Consider the following 18485-nt stretch of genomic DNA (forward strand, 5'->3'; position numbering starts at 1 on the left):
CATCGACGAGAAATCCTATTAAAGTTCAGTGAAAGGTGAAAACCAAAGTTCCCCAAAGCTTGGGGTGGCGTTGGTGATGTCCGTAACTGCCTATCTCCCATCTCAACCGGCCCCACGATGACCACTGGTCTGACCACTCCATAGGTTTAGGGCTCCCAGTGCCTCACTGGAAGCAGAGCTTTATGGTGTAAGCCATCTCAAATCTAAAACCACGTGGCCTTATGGGTTTTCACCCCAGAGCATCGTGCCAGCTCGCTCCTGGATGAAGGGTCATCCATTCTCCCACAGGACTCACGGATTCCCCAAAGTCTCCTGGACTCTGATTGGAATCGGATCACCTTCTGAAGCCAGATCTGAGCCCAATTTAATCTCTTCTGAGCACAGATTTCTCCTTCAACAGCTGATGGAGAGAGATGGCCATGCGGATAGCAGGGTGCACGCGCTGTGTTTTGCTTCTCACACTGGGAGGAGATGAGCTGCCCAAGTGGCAAAACACCAGAGGTGATGTAGGCACTTATCCTGGTGCCCACCTCCCTCCATCAGGCCAAAGAGAGCCCCATCCTCTCTGCTGCTTGTTTAACGTCCCCAGAGGTTGGAAGTGCAATCAGGAGGCATTGGGTACAGGGTAGGGGCTGGTCATGGGGGCCACCATATGTCAGTTGGGGGTCACCTCACATCAATGGGGACCATCATATGTCAATGGGGGCCATATCATGTCAATGGGGACCACCATATATCAATGGGGGCCCATCTCACGTCAATGGAGGTCAACATGTGTCAGTGGGGGCCACCACACAGCAATGGGGGCCCATCTCACATCAATGAGGGCCCACCTCACGTCAATGGGGGCCACCTCACATCATTGGGGGCCACCTCACGTCAATGGGGGCCCACCTCACATGACATGTGGAGGATGTTGAGGATGGGTTTCCTCTCCTTGACGTGATGGTGGCTGATTTGGAAGGGGGAGGACGAGGTTTTGATGCTGCTTTTCCTGAGAGTTTTTCCACCCCTGTTCTGAAGAGCTTCTGTAGGGCACCAGAAGGCACCACCACCGCTCCTCCAGAAATTTTGGGATTATCAGAGGAGTGAGAGGGAGCCCAGCTCCACCCAGAACCACGGCCGGAGCCGCTCCCCACCGAAGGAGGTCAGAGGAAAAGTGAAGATGGGGACGTGGTTCTCCGCGTCAAAAAACGCCACCTCACCCCAGTCGTAGTCCAGAGAGATGCGGATCTTTTTGGGCACCCGTGGAAGGTTCAGTGGGGTTGGAGGGGAGGTGAGGGCTCGGTTCTTGAACCCCCATTGCTGCACAGCCCAGATTCCCTCATCGGGATTAAAGCTGACGGCTCCTTTCCTCGGCAGGGATTCTCTGCTGACCCCAACGGCGCAATACTGCCCTTCTGCGAGATCCACCACCCAGCAGTGCCTCCCCGAGGTGAACGTTTCGCATCCCAGCACGCAGGGATCTGAGTCGAAGCGCTCGGGGCCGTCGGGGGAGTCCTGCAGACTATATTCCCATCGGACGCTCTTCTGGTCCTCGGACAGAACGAGGCGAGGGTGGGCCGTCCCCGGGTCCAGCGTCACATTTACTACGGAAAATAAAGAATTATATCTATTTAACTCAACTTCACTCGAAATCTAATCGGGTGGCTTGTCTTTGTGGAGCTCAAGGCTCAATCGTTTGATGTCCTACTTCCCCTACACGTAAATGGGGTCTCAATACCTCCGTGCAGGTCCAGTATATCCTACCTACAGGTCTGATCTGGATATTTCTACAGCACTGACACTTAGAGGAGGATATGAGCTCCTGGATGGGGTCCCCACACAGAAACCCAATTAACCAAATTACTCACCCAGCTTTTCTTCACCTCTCCCTAAAGAAATGTGGAATAAAAAGACACATTATTAACTGCGGCGCAAATCTAAAACAAAAAGGGATCCTTAGAGGAGGGAGAAAAAGGCACTTACCATGCTCCTCAAAACATTTTACTAAAAAGAAAAAGAAAACTATTAGTTTTAACGTTGTTTAACGTACATGGGGGTCAAATGAAATAATTAGCAATGTATTAAGCTGTAAGCTTAAGCCTGATGGACTTTATGCTTGATGGAGGCATGAAAAAAATTCAATTTCCCTTTCCTGGGCAGGTTGTAATTAATCCTATCTGTATGGGAGCTGCTGAGGCACAGCCTGATCCACTGAATGAACACCTAAAGGAAAGATGTGGTCAGCCCTGGGAGCACAGGTGAAGGTGATTCACCTTAGACCTCATTTAAGGGCTGACTGCCACCGAGGAAGATTTTGTGGAGCTCCTTCCCTGTGAACCAAGATCTCTGAAGATGGGTGAGCTCATCATCTCATGCTTTTCTATAACGAAATCTCCCCACCCGTCCCCAAGACCCCAAAAATCTCTCACGTGATGAAGATGAGGAAGGAGACACTCACGGGCTTTTGCTTTGTAGTGCTCTGAAAAGAGGACCAAACAGAAGTGGTTATTCTTCCCTTTGTATTGCAACTTCCCAAGATCTGCCTCTCAAAGCAAACCCATACTTCTCTGCCTTGTAATTCTTTGCTTTATTATAACTCATTCTGAATTATAACAACGATATATTATATTTAACAACAGCATTATGACTCCTTATGAGTTACAATCATGACTTACCGAGTTCTGCAGTGAGTTCATCTGAAAACATAAGGAAAAAATAAAGGATTTCCATTATCTTTGGCACCAACACGGTGGCATGGATTTTCCCAACACACCAAGTCCACCTCTGGGTGAGAAGTCTGATACTCACCAATTCTTCTCTCTTGTTTTTCTGAAGAAAAGAAGGAGGAAAGGAAACCAGAGTTGTTGCAACATATAGCTTATATATCCACATATAATATATATCCAAAACAGACTGCAAACCCCATGCATTGGTTTTGCTGGAGGGCAGAAAAACACTCACCAACTTCTGCAGAGAGTTCACCTTAAAAAAGAATAAAAACAGTGAATTTTATTTTCTTACAATTAAAGTCACGACTTTGCACACAGGATCCCTGAGTAGTGACATTCAAACACTGGGAGTTTTTTCATGGTTAACCTGAAAATGGGATCTAAAGTAAATGTAGGTATTCCCTTGTATTCTGTGGATATATCATTAATGAGTGCGTTACTTCTAATGGAACACTGCAGTTTTCAGATGTTCTTAGGTATCCAAGAAAAGGATCCAAGTCCAATGGATCCCAGACTCAAACATTGGTGGGGAGATGCTGCAAGAACTGGGGTAGTTGGGGTGGGAGAAGTGGGGTTATCCCATCGTGACCCCATTAAAACGTACACAGACCCATGGAAGGAGCACAACACTCACCTATTTTCTTATCACGTTCCCCTAAAAATGAGAAATTGTTGGGGGAAGGAGGAAATAAATAATTGAAAAGTACCAACTGATGTTAAAACACAGTTCCTCCCCCCATAAAAAAAGCCAAACAAAACAAATCCCAAGTCCCTTACTATTCACTGTTTGTTATTTGAAATACTGTTTCCTGTGGGTTCATCTCCCTCCACCTAAACCACGTTTCTTGAGAAGGGAAAACCCACAGGGAAACCTCAGAAATGTTTCAGAAAACAGTCATGGCCTTTTTTTGTTTCTTTGTTTGTTAAAAACACAAAGAATGGCATACCCAGCTCCTCGGTGACTTCATCTTGGGAGAGAAAAGAGATTTCCATCAGGATCTGCTCATTTTACAGATTTTTTCTCCTCTATTTTTTTTTTTTTGGTCTCTTTTATCAGAAGACCCAAATTTTCTCCTCTTTTTTTTTTTTGCAAAACTGAGATGCGTACAAAGTTCCCCATCCCACATCTTCCAGAGAGGAAATATCAAAACAGTGCCCCATTTAAGGTGGTCACTGGAGTAGACTGGAGGTTTATTTATCAGAAGGTGCTCTGGGATTGATTCCTCTGCCACACTTCACATACCAAGTTCCTCAGTGAGTTCATCTGCGAAGAGAAAAAGGAAGAATTCCCATTTAAAACGCTCCTCTGTTGGTTTTGTGGTAAACTGCATTTTCTGCACTGCTCTGAAATACTCCTATCTATTTCTGTGTATAAAAAGCAAAGGAATTATAATCGAGTATCGCTCCATGGGCTGTTGCAGAATTCCCATCCCATCAGGATGCTTACAGGAGATTCCTTCAGTCAAAAAGTTTTCCAGCAGTAGAAGGAAATAAAATGATGCTTACCCCTCTCCGGATCACTCTCCTCTAGGAACAAGAAGGGAGAAAAAGAGATCAGAATCCATATTACCCCTTACTCTTTTGTGAGAGGGGGAAGGAATCTCACTTACCAGCTTCCTGACCCTTTAATTCCTCTAAAGAGAAGAGAAAAAAAGCAAAATGTGAAACATACAATTTCCTTCTGTGATTTTTGCACCAACCTCGTTCCTTTTCCATTCCTGTTTTCCCTGTTATTGTTCCCCCAAATCCTCTGTACCTTCTGAAGTTATCTCTTAAAAAACCACGAGACAAAACAGGAAAATGCTATAAAAATATAGAATTGGTTTTGTGGGAGAAATGAAAATTACTCACCGAGCTCTTCTGACAGTTTCCCTTTAAAAGGAGAAAACAGAATTTGGAGTCACCACTGTGTGTCCTTTCTTTGAAGTAATTCTATTCTGTTTCTCTTTTTTCCCCAATATTTCCCTTCTTTTCCATCTTTTTTCCCCCAAACATTTCCATTTATTCCCCTTTTTTTCGAAATAATTCCATTCTGTTCCTCTTTTTTCTGCTGAAGGAATTCCTTTTCCACTTAACACAAAGCAGCGGCATCAATCGTGGTGCTCACAGCACCCAAACATCCCCAGGAACCACATTTCTCACAGAGCAGTGACACTTACTAATGAGGATGTCCCGTTCTCCTAAAAATTAAACAACAACAAAACAGAAAGGAAATGAATAAATACCATGGGAAGCTTCTCCCATTTTGTGTTTCTATTTCTAACAACTTTGGTGGAAAATCACCACCCAGTTTTGCACATAAATAAGGAGATGAGGATATTTCTCCTTATTTTCTCATCTCTTGTAGTCTCAGGAAGGACATTTTTGGGGCAGAGTGCGATCTTGCATCCCCCATTGCAGAGCTGACAGCTGTGGGATGAACAAAGGGACTTACGGACTTCGGAATCACGGTTCTCTGCGAACAGAAGGGAATAGGAAGGGTTCGTTTTCAGGAAGAAATAATAATAATTACACCTTTCCATAAACACTGATTTCACTGATATTTTGTTTTCTTCTTCCCCCCCCCCCAAAAAAAAAAATTGTTTTGTTCAGTTGCTGGATTTACAGATGGAAGGAAGGAAATGCACTTACCAAGCAGCTCAGTGAGGCGCCCTTAAAGCAAAAAAGAGAAAAAAGAAAGAAAAAGAAAGAAGGAGAAAAAAAGAAAGAAAGGAAAATAAATATCAGTTCAAAACAGTCCTTTTTAACACACAGCGACACAGAAATAAAGGACTGAGACAGATTTTGTTGGTCTGAGACCAAAGCAAAGTGCTGACAGCACCAGAATTCAGGTTCCCAAATGGAGCCCCAATCCATTTAGAGACAGATCCATGAGAAAACCTCAATTTTTATGAGTTTTTTTTTCCCCTTTTCATACACTTTTCAGCAAGGAAATGAAACAGTTTCCCTCCAGCCCCAAACTGTTGTTTATTTTCTATGGGAAATTCTCTATTTGGTACGTAAGATTTCAAGGACTCCACATTTGAGTTAAGCCAAAATAAACCCTCAAATAATAGAGTTTGTTTTACATATTATGGAGAAAGAATTTCTCCATCACAGACTATAGAAAATAAGACTTACTTATCTCTGCTTCGTGTTCCCCTGGAAGGAAAAAGAAGAACAAAGAAATAGGAATTACTGCTTTTGTCTCCATGTCCACATGTCTTTGTGTTACTACTGCTCCCACGATTCCTCAGTCATTTTATTCTTCTATCAAATCCATACGGTGCAAAATATTAAAAATTATTAAAATAATTTAAGAATAAATCATAAGAATTTGAATTGTGAATGAATTATGTTTGTGGGGACAAGACCCAGCGTTGCCCCGTGGCTTTGGGGAGACACTTACTGATTTTCAGATCACGTTCCTCTGAAAATAAGAGAGAAATAAAGAGGGATTAATGCCCAGTTGTGCTCTGTCTGCAGCGCAGACATTCAGGTTCATGTTATGTTTGGGTGATTTTTTTGGCTCAAAAATCTGTGGGTTTGGGTCTATTTGTTCATTTGAACCTCTGCTTCAGAATGTCATTCAAACAGAAATCCCCCCGTCCCATTCAAAACTTTGAAAATATAAAAGAAAAAAGGAAAAAAAATGGAAAGGGAAAAAATCCAAAGAGAAAATTCCCCCCCAAAACAAGAAAAATAAGAGAACAAACCAAAGGAGGAAGTTTTCTTACCTAGTTCTGCTGCGTGTTTCCCTTAAAATAAAGAAAAGAAATGGGGGTTTGATGATAGAGGATCTTTTCCTGATGACATCATCAACCAATGCAAAAAAACCCCACCAAAATCTCAGCCCCCTCTGCTCAGGTTTGACACTCATCACCTTTAGCACTGACACACATCCTTCGGTGGCATCAACACATTCAAGCAGCAGAAGAATATCGTTAGGTTTAATTGTTCATGGGAAAAATTAAAGGCACTCACGAAGTTTCCTATCGCAGTCCCCTGAAAATAAACAGAAATGTGATTATGATGAATCTGATGTACCATTTTTGCTCAAGTGGATGGGAAAGAGACTCACCCACTTCTGCAGTGAGTTCCCCTGAAAAGAGAGATTGAAAAACATCACGTTATTTACAAGTTCAGGCTTTTTTTCTCTTAATTCACGAACGATAAATGGTGATTTGTGAGTAATTCACACAGTGCAGAGGTTTTATTAATGCAACTTCTTCCTTTCAAGCGATGAAAGCAAACACCTCACCCACCTATTTTGGTGTGACGTTCCCCTGAAAGAAGAGAAAAGCCACTGGGTGTTATAGCTCATCCTTTATACATTCCAGATTTAAATCTTTTTATCATTGTTTCATGACATGGACCAAAGGCAGTTCTGCTTTGATCCATACGATCCATCACGCTGTGTTCATTTGGGGGTTTTCACTTTCTGTACTTCTGCCTTTAGGATTTATCTAGTTTTTAACCAGGTCCATGAAACAGGTGGAATAAGGAAGAAATATGCATGATATAGCACAATGTGATATAGCACAATGTGATATAGCACAATGTGATATAGCACAATGTGATATAGCACAATGTGATATAGCACAATATAATGTAACATAATATAGGCATATTATATCAATATAATGTAAATATATTATAATATAATAATATATAACAATAACATTATAATATATCATTATCCACCCAATAATAAAAACTAATATCATGCATAAGGTGAAAATCGATGCATAAATAAAAAAAAATAATAATATTCTATGGAAAAAGGCATAAACAAATAAATGTATAACAATACATAGGAACAACAATAATGATAATACAATATCAATACATAATACCACTAATAATTAAAAATTAAAACATAAAAAAGGGAAACACTCACCAAGTTCCACCGTAAATATTCCTGAGAGCAGAAAATGCCATTAAATCCCACTGAATTTCTGAAGCAGCCCTGAGATTTCCCCTCCCTCCTCCCCCCAATATTTGTCTCTGAAGGTACCCCAGGGTGGGATCAGCACTTACGGATCGTTGCATCGCACTTTGCTAAAAGAAAATAAGAAGGAAAATGAGTGGAAGGGCTATCCATCAGTTTTCAGGCTGTTCCAGTGCAAAGCCAACCTCTGCTCATTGGTTTATTTCCACCCATCCACAAATAAATTCATTTATTTTATGGGAAGGGAAATGGGGAAGGCGGCGACTCACCGAGTTCTGCTGTAAGCTTTCCTAAAAAGGGAAAGATTTAAGTTTATTTAAAATCAGATCCTTTCGTTTCCTTCACAGAGGTATCAGAAGTCATTCTCTGGTGATAGAGATATCTGTTTTATATCACGTATCTCTTCTGATTCGTATATAGGGCAGGTGATGGGAATGAGGCGTATGGGCAGCACAGCACAAAACAGGGCATAAAAATAGGTTGGAAAAACATGACGGTAGTAAAACAGGATAGGAAATGAGAAGAAAACCACAGACTCGGGGAATACCCCCATTGGAGGAGCACCGTTAGGGGTTGGGAGGAGAAACACAAAGAACAGTGCTGAAGAAGAGAGATTTTAGGAGACAAAGGAGCACAGTAGGGAAAAAAAAAAGGAAAAAGAAAAGAAAAAATCCCACACCTGCCCTCCCTTAATAAGGGAGAAGAGTGGCACTTACGGAGCTTCGAGTCGCGGTCCCCTAAATGGGAAAGAAAAGGGAAAAAAGGTAAAAAAATTATATATATTTTAATGATGGTGTCCTCTTGTCCTGGGAGAACAGCTCTGCTCATTGCAGCGCTCATTTTTTTGCCTCTTTTCCCCCATTTTTACTCTATTACAAATAAAACAAAGCACACAAGGAAGTTGTCCGGGCGCAGAGCTCCCATTTTTTAAGTGCTTTCAACCCAAAAACCACACATGGGTTAAGAGGCACCACTCACCCAGCAGCGCTGTCAGTCTACCTATCAAACAGGAAAAAAAGGCACAAAAAATCCCATTATTTTAATTTAAACAGCAAAAAAATAAAAATAAAAAGGAAATCTAAGAGTACAAGGTTCAGCTTGGGGAAAAAAAAGACTTACGTATTTCTGATGAGAGTTTGGCTGCAAGGAGGGAAAAAAAAAACAACAGAATTAACGATTTTCATCAGGGTCCTCTGCCCCAAACCAAAGGGTTTTGGCCCCAAAAGAGTGACAAGGACACTCACTGATTTTTCTATCGCGTTCCTCTGGAGAGAAAAGAGAAGAAAATTAACATTAGCTGTTATTAATGTTTATTAATTAGTAGTCAATATTATTTAATAAATCAAATTAATATGAATGGCAAGGTTTATTAATTAATAGCATCAACTAATTACTGATTGAGATTATTTTCTTCTTGCATCCATCAGTCCCAACACTCAGAGCAGGAACACTGCTTTCCCTCCCCTCCCCCCCTCCTCATTACAAATGCCCAAAGCCCACTTATTTGAGGGGGGGGACATTTACACCATCTGCAAAAACGAAGCCCACGGTTTTCCCTCAAAAATCCCCCAAATAACTCTGAAATGTGGCCCAGAGAAAGAACACTTCCACTCACTGAGCTTCGTGTCAACATCACCTGAAAGCAAAAGTAGAATAGAAATGGAGAGAAACGCAGAGCAGCCCAAACCCAACCCAACCCACCACTGCTTTTTTCCATTCTCTAAACTTTCCCTTCCCTTTCCCATTTTCCATTCTCTGAACCTTTTGTTCTTCTCCTATTTTCTACATTTTACGCTTCTTGTTCTTCTTTTTCTTCCATTTTTGAACCTTATTCCCACGTATCCCATTTCTCCTCATCCGTATTTCAGAAATAAGGCCCATCTTCTCTCATTAAACCCCCTCTTCAAGCAGAGGAAACCCCAAACTCTTCACACACAAATATAAATGAACGAGTACGTATATATGAATAATATATATATAAACATATTATGAATGCATTTTCTTTTATATACATATTTTCACACTTTATTCTCAGCACTTCGACAGAATTAAGGATGATCTTCAAGAAATAAACCTTACCGAGGTCTGATGTCAGCTTTCCTTGAAGCAAAGAAAGATGAACGTGAGCTCCAATTGTAAGACAGAATAAAATGTATGAACTTATTCCTCCCCAGGCACGAACCCATCACCTCCCATTAACTCTGGAAGGAAAATGGCACTTACTGATTTTCCTATCACGTTCCTCTGAAAGAGAAAATAAAGAGAAATACAGTTATCAGGATTCCATCACGCTCATGATGGAATTCTTCCAATTCCTAATAGTAATTGTGATCTGCAGTTTTGAATGGCTGGACCTTCTTTCCAGCCCGTGTTGGGTCACCTGTGTGTGTTTGTGGGGGGAATAAGCACTTCCCCCCCCCCAAAAAACCCAACAGCAAAATGAATCAAGGAGGAAAGGAAAGCACTCACCGAGCTCTGCAGTCAGATTGTCTTAAAAAAGAGAAACAAAAAACAATTCTCTCAAGGACCTCTGCTCCCCAGGGCTGGGCCTGACCCTCCCTTTGGTCAGAGCACGACATCATTCTGCACCCAACGCCCGCCCCCTTTGCATCCTTCTGCTCCCTTCTGTCGTCTTTTTTCCCCAGTAAACCCCATGGAAACCAGCTCACGCTGCACAGAACCCTGTTTGATGGGAGACAAACAGGAGCACATAAACACTCACCAATCTCAGCTGTGAGTTCCCCTTAAAACAGAGAAATACATCAGAATATCCATTAAAGGAGTTTGACTTGCTGGAAGTCGCTCTCTGTCCGACCCTCATACCAATTTGGCATCACAGGGGGTGACAGCAGAGCTCACAAAACAAGAAATCTCTGATCAGACCTTCATTTGATAAAGATAAAGCAGCACTTACCTATTTCTTCATTTTGTTCCCCATGAAAAAAAGAAAAAGACAGAGAATGGCTTTACATTGCATTTCAGCACCTCCGCACACACATCGTATCGCCGATGGGGGACACAGAGCAACCCCTCTTCTCATCCAAACCAACACTATTCATCAGGCATTGCCAACGAGCTTTAACTACAAAGCATTTCCCAATGCCCAAACGGAAACTGTGCCCCAGTGGCAAACTGCTGTCCACGCAGAAGAGACGTGCCACGCAGTGAATGCTCCCAGACACAGGGAAATGTATTTGAAAGGAGTGTTTGACCCAAGGAGGACACTTACCATTTTCTGTGTCACATTCCTCTGAAAACAATGGAGAAATGAGTATGGATTAATCCTAGGAGCCCCCGAGGAGCAAAAAGAGCCCCAAAATGCCCAAAGCTTTGGCCCTTCTCCTTCAGTTCCATGTCCTGACTCCATCTGGGTATCGGACACGGACAGATTGAAGAGCTGAAGGGCTTTCCCAATCCCAACTGTTACAGAGGGACATCTTTCCACCTCAATGAGAACCCCAAAGCACTCACCGAGCTCTGTGTCACTCTCTTCTAAATGGAACAAAGAGAAACGCAGACACGTTGGCCACTGCTGATGGCAAAGGTGCAGAAACGTGCACTCAGATTGAGTAAAACAAGCGACTTACCAAAATCTTCTGTTAGCTTCCCTTAAAACAGAGGAATTTCACGTTAATTCAGGCCCTCCACAACCACGTCTTACCACGGAGGGAGAGGAAAAAAGGGCACTCACTGATTTTTGCGTCCCATTCTTCTAAAAGAGAGACAGAGAGAGCACTCAGCCCTACTCAGCCCCTCTCTGAGTGCCACAGAGGCACTTCTGCACAGATTGAACTTTTTTCTATTGATTATATTTCAAAAATGGCACTGGTTATGAATTTATTTCACGTGGGTTTCGTTTTCAAACGTCTAAAATGTGGGGAAGTACAAACACAAGGGAAGAATGAAGGAAATGGGTATCAGTGGGGGGGTGTGTATGCGTGGAAAGGGACTTCTTGATGGAAAAAGGAAGAAAATCACTCACCGAGGTCTGCATTCCTCTTCCCTGAAAAAGAAAGCAATATGGGAAAAATAGGAAAATCCAGATCTGGAACCAGATCACTTTGCTGATAAGTAGCACTTCCTGAGCTCTACCTGATGCCATCATCACGTTCTCCTCCCAACTGCAACCACCTCCAGATGTCCTCCTGATGGGAGAAGTGGAAATGTCATTAAATGATCGCAATTAGGGACCAACAAACCCGGAATCTCCACCTTCCTCACACCCAGAATCGTTTTGCCCACAGAAATAAATGCGATTAGGGGTCAATATCTGGGGACACAGATGCTTTTCACTGCTTTTCTCAGTCCCTTGAGAGGTTTTTTGGGTCTGCATTGGGAGGATTGGTGAAATTGTGAATGGGGTGGTTTATATCTGAATAAAAAGAGTCTGCTGGCCCCAAAAAGGGGCACAAGGAGGGCCCATCCCTCACACATCTCTGCTAGTTGCCTGCAGCACCGTGAACTTAGCTGCTCTCCATCCCACATACAAACTACACCAGGAAGTTGTTTCCAGTTCAGCCCCGTGCTCACAATGGCATCCATGCCACAAAAGCCCCGAGAACTCCTTTCCACTACAGCGGTGGGGGTGGAAAAGCTGTGAAAAAGCCAAAAAGTACCCATGGAAAAGCAGAAATCTCAGCAGGAAAAGGCAACGGATCCCATAGGAAACATCGGTCACTTTTCGTTGGCTGCGTTCTGCCCTACAGATCCCATTGAGACCTCAGTCAGACAAACACTGTTCTGAGAACCTGAATTTGTACAAAGAAAGCGGCCCCAATTATTTCTGTGCGGTGCCTTCCTAAGAGGAAAATAATTCACAAGGGCTGATTGCTCTCCCAATCCTTCCCCTGCTTTCCATTATGGTCAGACTGAGGTGCAGGATTCTGAAGGCTTGTTTTGCTCCACGCTGCCATAAACGTATCACATTTCTTCTGCGTCTCCCAGACCCCATATAGGATTCCCCCAAATTCTGCCTCCCCCGGGAGCTGTGGGAAGAAAGAGAAAGGCTTACCCTGACCCGCACCGTAGTCACGTTGCGTTTGCTTTGCTCCTGGTGCTGTGATGGTCACGTCCGTGGTGGGGGGTGGAGATTTTTGGCAGCTCCCAGTTTGTCCCAGGACTGTAGGAAATAGGTATTTAGGATCGCCGGAGGCTTTGCGTGTCCATGGCGAGCTGGAAGGATCATTGCAGACACGACAGCTGTGCTGGCAGCAGGAGGATGTTCCCAGCACCTAATTTTAGCCCAAATAAATGCCGAGGATGGAAGGAGGGATGGGGGAGGGATGGGGAACCCTATATAGACAGGAACAGGTTTCCGCAGGGATAGAAACAGAGGGCTGACCTGGTCACCTCTCTGCTATCGGCCACGGGTTGGTTGGAGGATGTGGTCTGGGAGCAGACCCCAATCCCAAACGGGGCAGCATTGGTTTCTGGGCCCCAATGGGACAGCAGCCATTCCTGGCCCCAAATAACGGAGCAGCACCGGTTTCTGGCTTCATATAACGGAGGCTGCTTAGTACTGCCTTAAAATAAAGACACATGAGATGAGCTCATGCCTTCTTTCTATCTCTACTACTCATCAGGACAGAAGTCATCTCCTCCCACTCTCACAGCTCCTCATTATTTGGGATCATTTCCTCCCATCAGCCAAACAAGCACGAGAATGCAGAGCACTTCCATAGATGCACTCCTGCTCCTGTGTATTTTTCACTGCTAATCGATATAAACCAATGTGAAGTTAATAAAGGATGCCCAAAACTGCTGATTTCACTCTGAATTACACCAGCTGGGATCTTTGCTAGGAGACTGCTGCCTCAGAATGAAAGAATGAAGGACACATACACAACACAGACATCTCAGAAGGGATTTATTAACCTGCAAACCCAAAATGGGATGGGTGGATGGTTGTCATGATGCCACAAGGGGAACCGCGGGGGAACCCAAAGGGTTTTCCCTCGGAAGAATGAGCACGTTGGCTCCGATCTGTGCTCTTCTCATCACTCAGTGCTTTGGGAAAACAAATCCCCCCCCACTGTGATCCAGCAGAAAACCCCGGGAGAGATTTCTTCATCCCGGAGAGCTGACGCCCATTTCACCTTTGCCATTTGAGGTCTCCGAATTCGGAATGCCTGGAGTGAAACTGGAGACGCCGTGCTCACAGGGCTGTGTGGCATCCTCACCGACGGGGTCACCCAACCCAGCCACTCCCACCACGGTCCGCTGCTGCTTGCTGAGTCACGCCTATTTCAGGGGCAATATTCTACGTTTTAAGGCACATCAGCACTTCAAGTCGTGTTATTCCCAGCTCTGGAAGCGTGTCTTGGTTGAGCCCTGCAAAAATTTAAACCAGAAAGGGTCAAGACTGAACTCTTCCTTGCTTCAGGGATTTAGCTGCATGAGTATCATCAAATGGGGACAAACAGCTCCATGTCAGGCAATAAAACCAAGGTGAAAATAAAACACCATTGAGAAAAGATGGCTCTAATAATAAAGGCCTAATAATAAGACTGATCTGCTAATAAGGGGGGACAGAAAAAGGCTGGTGAGCCGAAGCAGGGTTGGATCCCATAAAGACGCCCGAAAACATCACCATCAGCCACGTGGGGGCTGTCACAGCCCCCCAAGCAGCGGTGTGGGAGGAAAGGGGAGGGAGGAAGGCCCGGTCCCCCTCTGCTTACCCTCCTGAGTCGGATCCCACCTGCTGGCACCCCAAAAATCGCGTCGGCTGTGGGAGCAGGACAGCTGCGGAGGGCAAGGACGAGCCGCACGCCGCGCTCTCACGTCCTGGCACGACGAGGACGATAACACCGCTGAGTACGAAAGCGGAGGGTTAAATACCGTGCGCTGCCCCACAGTACTACAGGGGGACACCTCTCCCACTCCCTCCCCCCCCCAAATTTCTCCCATTCAGCACGGCCCTCTATGCGCGCCGCCATCTTGCCCTCGTGTGCCGTACAACCGGGCCGCTACTTCCGCTTCCGGCGGAAGCCGCCGCCCTCTTTCTCTCTCGGCGCCGGCAGCCATCGCGGGCGGTGGGGCCCGCGCTCTCGGTGCGATCCGGCGCCATCGTCCCGTCCGCCGCCGCCATGACGGAGCAGATGACCCTCCGCGGTACCCTGAAGGGCCACAATGGGTGGGTGACGCAGATCGCCACCACCCCGCAGTTCCCGGACATGATTCTCTCCGCGTCGCGGGGTGAGGGCCGCGTCTGAGGGGCGGCTGTGGGTCTGGGGTGGGGAGAGGGAGGGGGGTGGGGAAGTGGGGTCGGGGAGACCAGTGCTGGAGGGGGGGGGGACCGTAGGTGGGAGGGAAGAGGGGGAGATGGGGGGTGCGGGGTGGGGGAGACCCCTGTGTCTGACATAGGGAGGGGTTGGAGGGCTGAGGGGAGGAGGGTGCGGTGCCTCTGCGTTCTGCCCACGTTGCCGTGGGGGAAATGAAGCTCGGAATGTGAAAGGGGCCGGGCAGCTGAGGGTCCTGCCTCTCCCTCCTTCCAGACAAAACCATCATCATGTGGAAGCTGACCCGTGATGAGACCAACTACGGCATCCCGCAGCGAGCCCTGCGTGGCCACTCGCACTTTGTCAGCGACGTGGTCATCTCCTCCGATGGGCAGTTCGCGCTGTCGGGCTCCTGGGATGGCACCTTGCGGCTGTGGGACCTCACCACGTGAGTTCTGGGGGACAAAAAGGGCTTTGGGGTGGGGAGTTTGGGTCGGAGCTGGGCTCCGTGCTTTGGTTGGGTGTTGGGGGGGGGGAGAGGTGTCCTGTGTGGCGTGAAAATGAGGTGGTTTCCTCTCAGGTTGGGAGATAAATGCTGTAGGAGTGAGGACCGAGGTGATGTCTCCCTCAGCTCCCTCTCCCAGTGATTACACTGACACAGTCTGCTGATCCTCCTGGATCTGAGGACACGTCCTGCAATTATGATGGGAGAGAAGCAGGTGGAACAGCAGAGGGGCATTTGTGTCTTCCCCACCTGGAAGGCTCAGATTGCTCCGTTTAACCTCGCTTTCTGCTGCGAGCTTTCCCCCCAAGATCTCATCTTGGGGGAGGGTTAATGAAGTTAATTGGGGTTTGCTGAGCTCTGTCCCTCTCGTGTGAGTGTTCTCTCGTGGTGTCCCTGCAGAGGAACCACCACACGCCGCTTTGTCGGCCACACCAAGGACGTGCTGAGCGTGGCCTTCTCCTCTGACAACCGCCAGATCGTGTCGGGCTCCAGGGACAAAACCATCAAACTCTGGAACACTTTGGGTGTCTGCAAGTACACGGTGCAGGTGAGACACTGAATCTGAGTTTCCAAACTGTGGAAAGCGGTGTCTGGATTTGATCCCGAGTCCACGTTCCCACATTTCTCCTTGCCTTGTTGGTTCTGATCCGCAATCCGCACCTCCCAGCTCCGTCCTGATGATTAAAAGCGACACAGTGTCTGCTGACCTCTCTCTGGGGGGGGGTCTGAGGACAAGTCCTGCAATTATGAGGGGCTCAGGGAGCAGTGGGTGCAGCAGCTCGGGATGGGGATGTTTCCTTGCTCCCAACTCAACGCTGTTCCTCTGCTCAGGATGAGAGCCACTCGGAGTGGGTTTCGTGCGTGCGCTTCTCCCCCAACAGCAGCAACCCCATCATCGTGTCCTGCGGCTGGGACAAGCTGGTGAAGGTAAGGGGAGAGAGCAGCAGCTCCTGTAGGGCCTGTGCAGTGTTCTGGGGAGGATTTGAGCAGAGCAATCAGGGGAAGAGTTGTTCATTTCTTTTTTCTTGCCCACGTTTCTGACCCTGTCACGTTTATCCCGATCTAGGTGTGGAACTTGGCTAACTGCAAACTGAAGACCAACCACATCGGCCACACGGGATATCTGAACACAGTGACTGTGTCCCCTGATGGCTCTCTCTGTGCTTCTGGAGGAAAGGTACGCACTGGGAGAAAGCTGAGGCCAAATTTCAGCCTCCTTTGGTGTCCTCCCAGCTCAGAGCTGTGCTTCTTGCTGTCCTGTGACAACTCTCATCCGCACCTCGGTCACAAATCGAGTGCTGTTTCCCAGCTGGAAGGTCTTTGATGGACAGCAGAACAGAGCCACGGGTTTTACAGTTTGCTGTGATTCCTCTTTGCTGCCCCCAGGACGGCCAGGCCATGCTGTGGGACCTGAACGAAGGCAAGCACCTGTACACGTTGGATGGAGGGGACATCATCAACGCGCTGTGCTTCAGCCCCAACCGCTACTGGCTCTGTGCTGCCACCGGCCCCAGCATCAAGATCTGGGTACGTGGCAGCTCACTCTTCAGCCCCTTTGCATCCCCATTGTCCCCCCATAGACCTACTTTCCTTATCCTGTGGGTTTGGAGGCAGCTTTGTGGTCAGAATGCTTGCCCTGCCCCACGGATCTCTTGGTACAGAACCCTTTTGGTTACGTGGGATGGGATGGGTGGTGTTGGTGGCCCTGTCCTTGTCCCCTGGACTAGGAGGGTGGTGTGGGACACAGCCACCACTCTGCTGTGATGAAACTTCCATGCCATCTGACTGCATCTCTGTGCGGAAACTCAGAGGCTGTTTCTGAGCACCTCGCTGCCTGTTCCGAGTTGGAAGGGTTGGGTTTGGCTACAGCCATCTCCCTGCCAGGACCTCAGTCCCTCACGCTCTCTTCTGCCCCTGCACAGGACCTGGAAGGCAAAATCATCGTGGATGAGTTGAAGCAGGAGGTGATCAGCACCAGCAGCAAAGCTGAGCCGCCGCAGTGCACCTCTCTGGCGTGGTCTGCAGATGGACAGGTAGAAAAATCCCTCCTGCCAACCCCGTTTCAACCCATAGCACCTCTGAGGGTCTTTGTATTCATTCCCTGAGGGCTCATTTCTGACTTTCCCCCTTTCTCTCCCCAGACACTCTTTGCTGGCTACACAGATAACCTCGTCCGCGTGTGGCAAGTCACCATCGGAACCAGATGAGGACGTGGTAACACGACATAGATTTCATGCACAAAACTCAATAAAAGAGCGCTCTGTTGAGTTCACAGCCACCTCCTGTCCCCTGTTCTGCACTTCCCACCAAGGCAGTGCCCCCAGCTCTAAGGGTGAGGACATCAGTGTTCTCCCACGCGTGGAAGGAGGGACTCAGCATCTCCCTGAGCCCCTTCTGGAGCAGCAGCAGCCCACAGGGAGTGCAGCCGTGGGGAAAAGGAACCACTGCCAAAAGAGAAAGACAGCCACCGCCAAAAATAGAGGCACTAAAGATGCTGGGAGAACAGGAGAGGTGGTGACAGAGCTCCTTTCACCCGGCAGCCCCCGTGCCTTTCACAAGCTGCTGAAGGGATGCAGCCCAGTCCAAATTATGAGTCATTAAGACTAATTATGCAAGGCATAAGTCCTATCACAGCAGCAGGAATTAACAGCAGACAGGAGGCAGCCTGGGGGGGCTGCACCCCAACTCCTATCCCCTGCAGGCTCTCAGTAAGCGAGAGGCTCAGCTTTAAAACTTTATTCTTTATTATTATTATTATTATTATTTCTTGACATTTCAAAAAACTAGATCTCCATTTAATTCTTATTTTAGCCAAAAATATTTTGAACTAGCTCTGTAACGCCAACAGAAAAAAAAAATACCAATCCACCAACAAAAAGAAGTAAAACACAACAGGGTGCAATCAGAGTCTCTCTGGTGGGACAGGATTCAGCTGGAAATTCAACTGCAGCTGAGAAAAGGGAAGAGAAAATAAATATCCCCACCTCAGAGAGCTCTTAAGCTGCAAGGGGAGACGAGGTCGGTTCCCACCGCCGCGGCCCAGTGCGGTGCCGTACTCTGAGCGGCCTCAGAGGTGGAAACTGCCCCATTTTTTGCACCCTCCCCGGCCGAGGTGGCCC

General features: G+C 46.8%; 2 protein-coding genes and 1 long non-coding RNA gene across 3 annotated transcripts; 1 reads left to right on the forward strand and 2 right to left on the reverse strand.

Annotated features, from left to right (window-relative positions):
• Positions 1–961: 961 nt before the first annotated feature.
• LOC136059827 (tripartite motif-containing protein 10-like) lies at positions 962–10478 on the reverse strand. Its single transcript, XM_065753978.1, has 33 exons — positions 10460–10478; positions 10367–10387; positions 10114–10134; positions 9868–9888; positions 9724–9744; positions 9260–9280; positions 8889–8909; positions 8764–8784; positions 8623–8643; positions 8361–8381; positions 7914–7934; positions 7734–7754; positions 7594–7614; positions 6959–6979; positions 6775–6795; positions 6678–6698; positions 6431–6451; positions 6103–6123; positions 5835–5855; positions 5346–5366; positions 5149–5169; positions 4874–4894; positions 4566–4586; positions 4325–4348; positions 4221–4241; positions 3349–3369; positions 2947–2967; positions 2794–2814; positions 2661–2681; positions 2444–2464; positions 1969–1989; positions 1854–1874; positions 962–1589 (listed from the first exon to the last, which is right to left on the reverse strand). The coding sequence occupies exons 1-33, from the start codon at positions 10476–10478 to the stop codon at positions 1081–1083; spliced, it is 1182 nt and encodes a 393-aa protein (XP_065610050.1). The 3' UTR covers positions 962–1080.
• A 394-nt stretch (positions 10479–10872) lies between these two features.
• LOC136059842 (uncharacterized) lies at positions 10873–11267 on the reverse strand. Its single transcript, XR_010623310.1, has 3 exons — positions 11232–11267; positions 11116–11136; positions 10873–10894 (listed from the first exon to the last, which is right to left on the reverse strand). It is a non-coding gene; the product is annotated as an uncharacterized LOC136059842 (long non-coding RNA).
• Positions 11268–14685: 3418 nt separating this feature from the next.
• On the forward strand, positions 14686–17644 carry RACK1 (receptor for activated C kinase 1). Its single transcript, XM_065753997.1, has 8 exons — positions 14686–14838; positions 15138–15309; positions 15766–15913; positions 16198–16293; positions 16433–16543; positions 16753–16893; positions 17289–17399; positions 17508–17644. Exons 1-8 carry the CDS (start codon positions 14730–14732, stop codon positions 17571–17573), a joined length of 954 nt encoding a protein of 317 aa, XP_065610069.1. The 5' UTR covers positions 14686–14729; the 3' UTR covers positions 17574–17644.
• The last annotated feature ends 841 nt before the right edge of the window (positions 17645–18485 follow it).

This window comes from Cyrtonyx montezumae, unplaced genomic scaffold, assembly GCF_038088225.1.
Source record: "Cyrtonyx montezumae isolate F1298 unplaced genomic scaffold, pur_monq_1.0 scaffold_88, whole genome shotgun sequence".
Classification (NCBI taxonomy): Eukaryota; Metazoa; Chordata; class Aves; order Galliformes; family Odontophoridae; genus Cyrtonyx; species Cyrtonyx montezumae.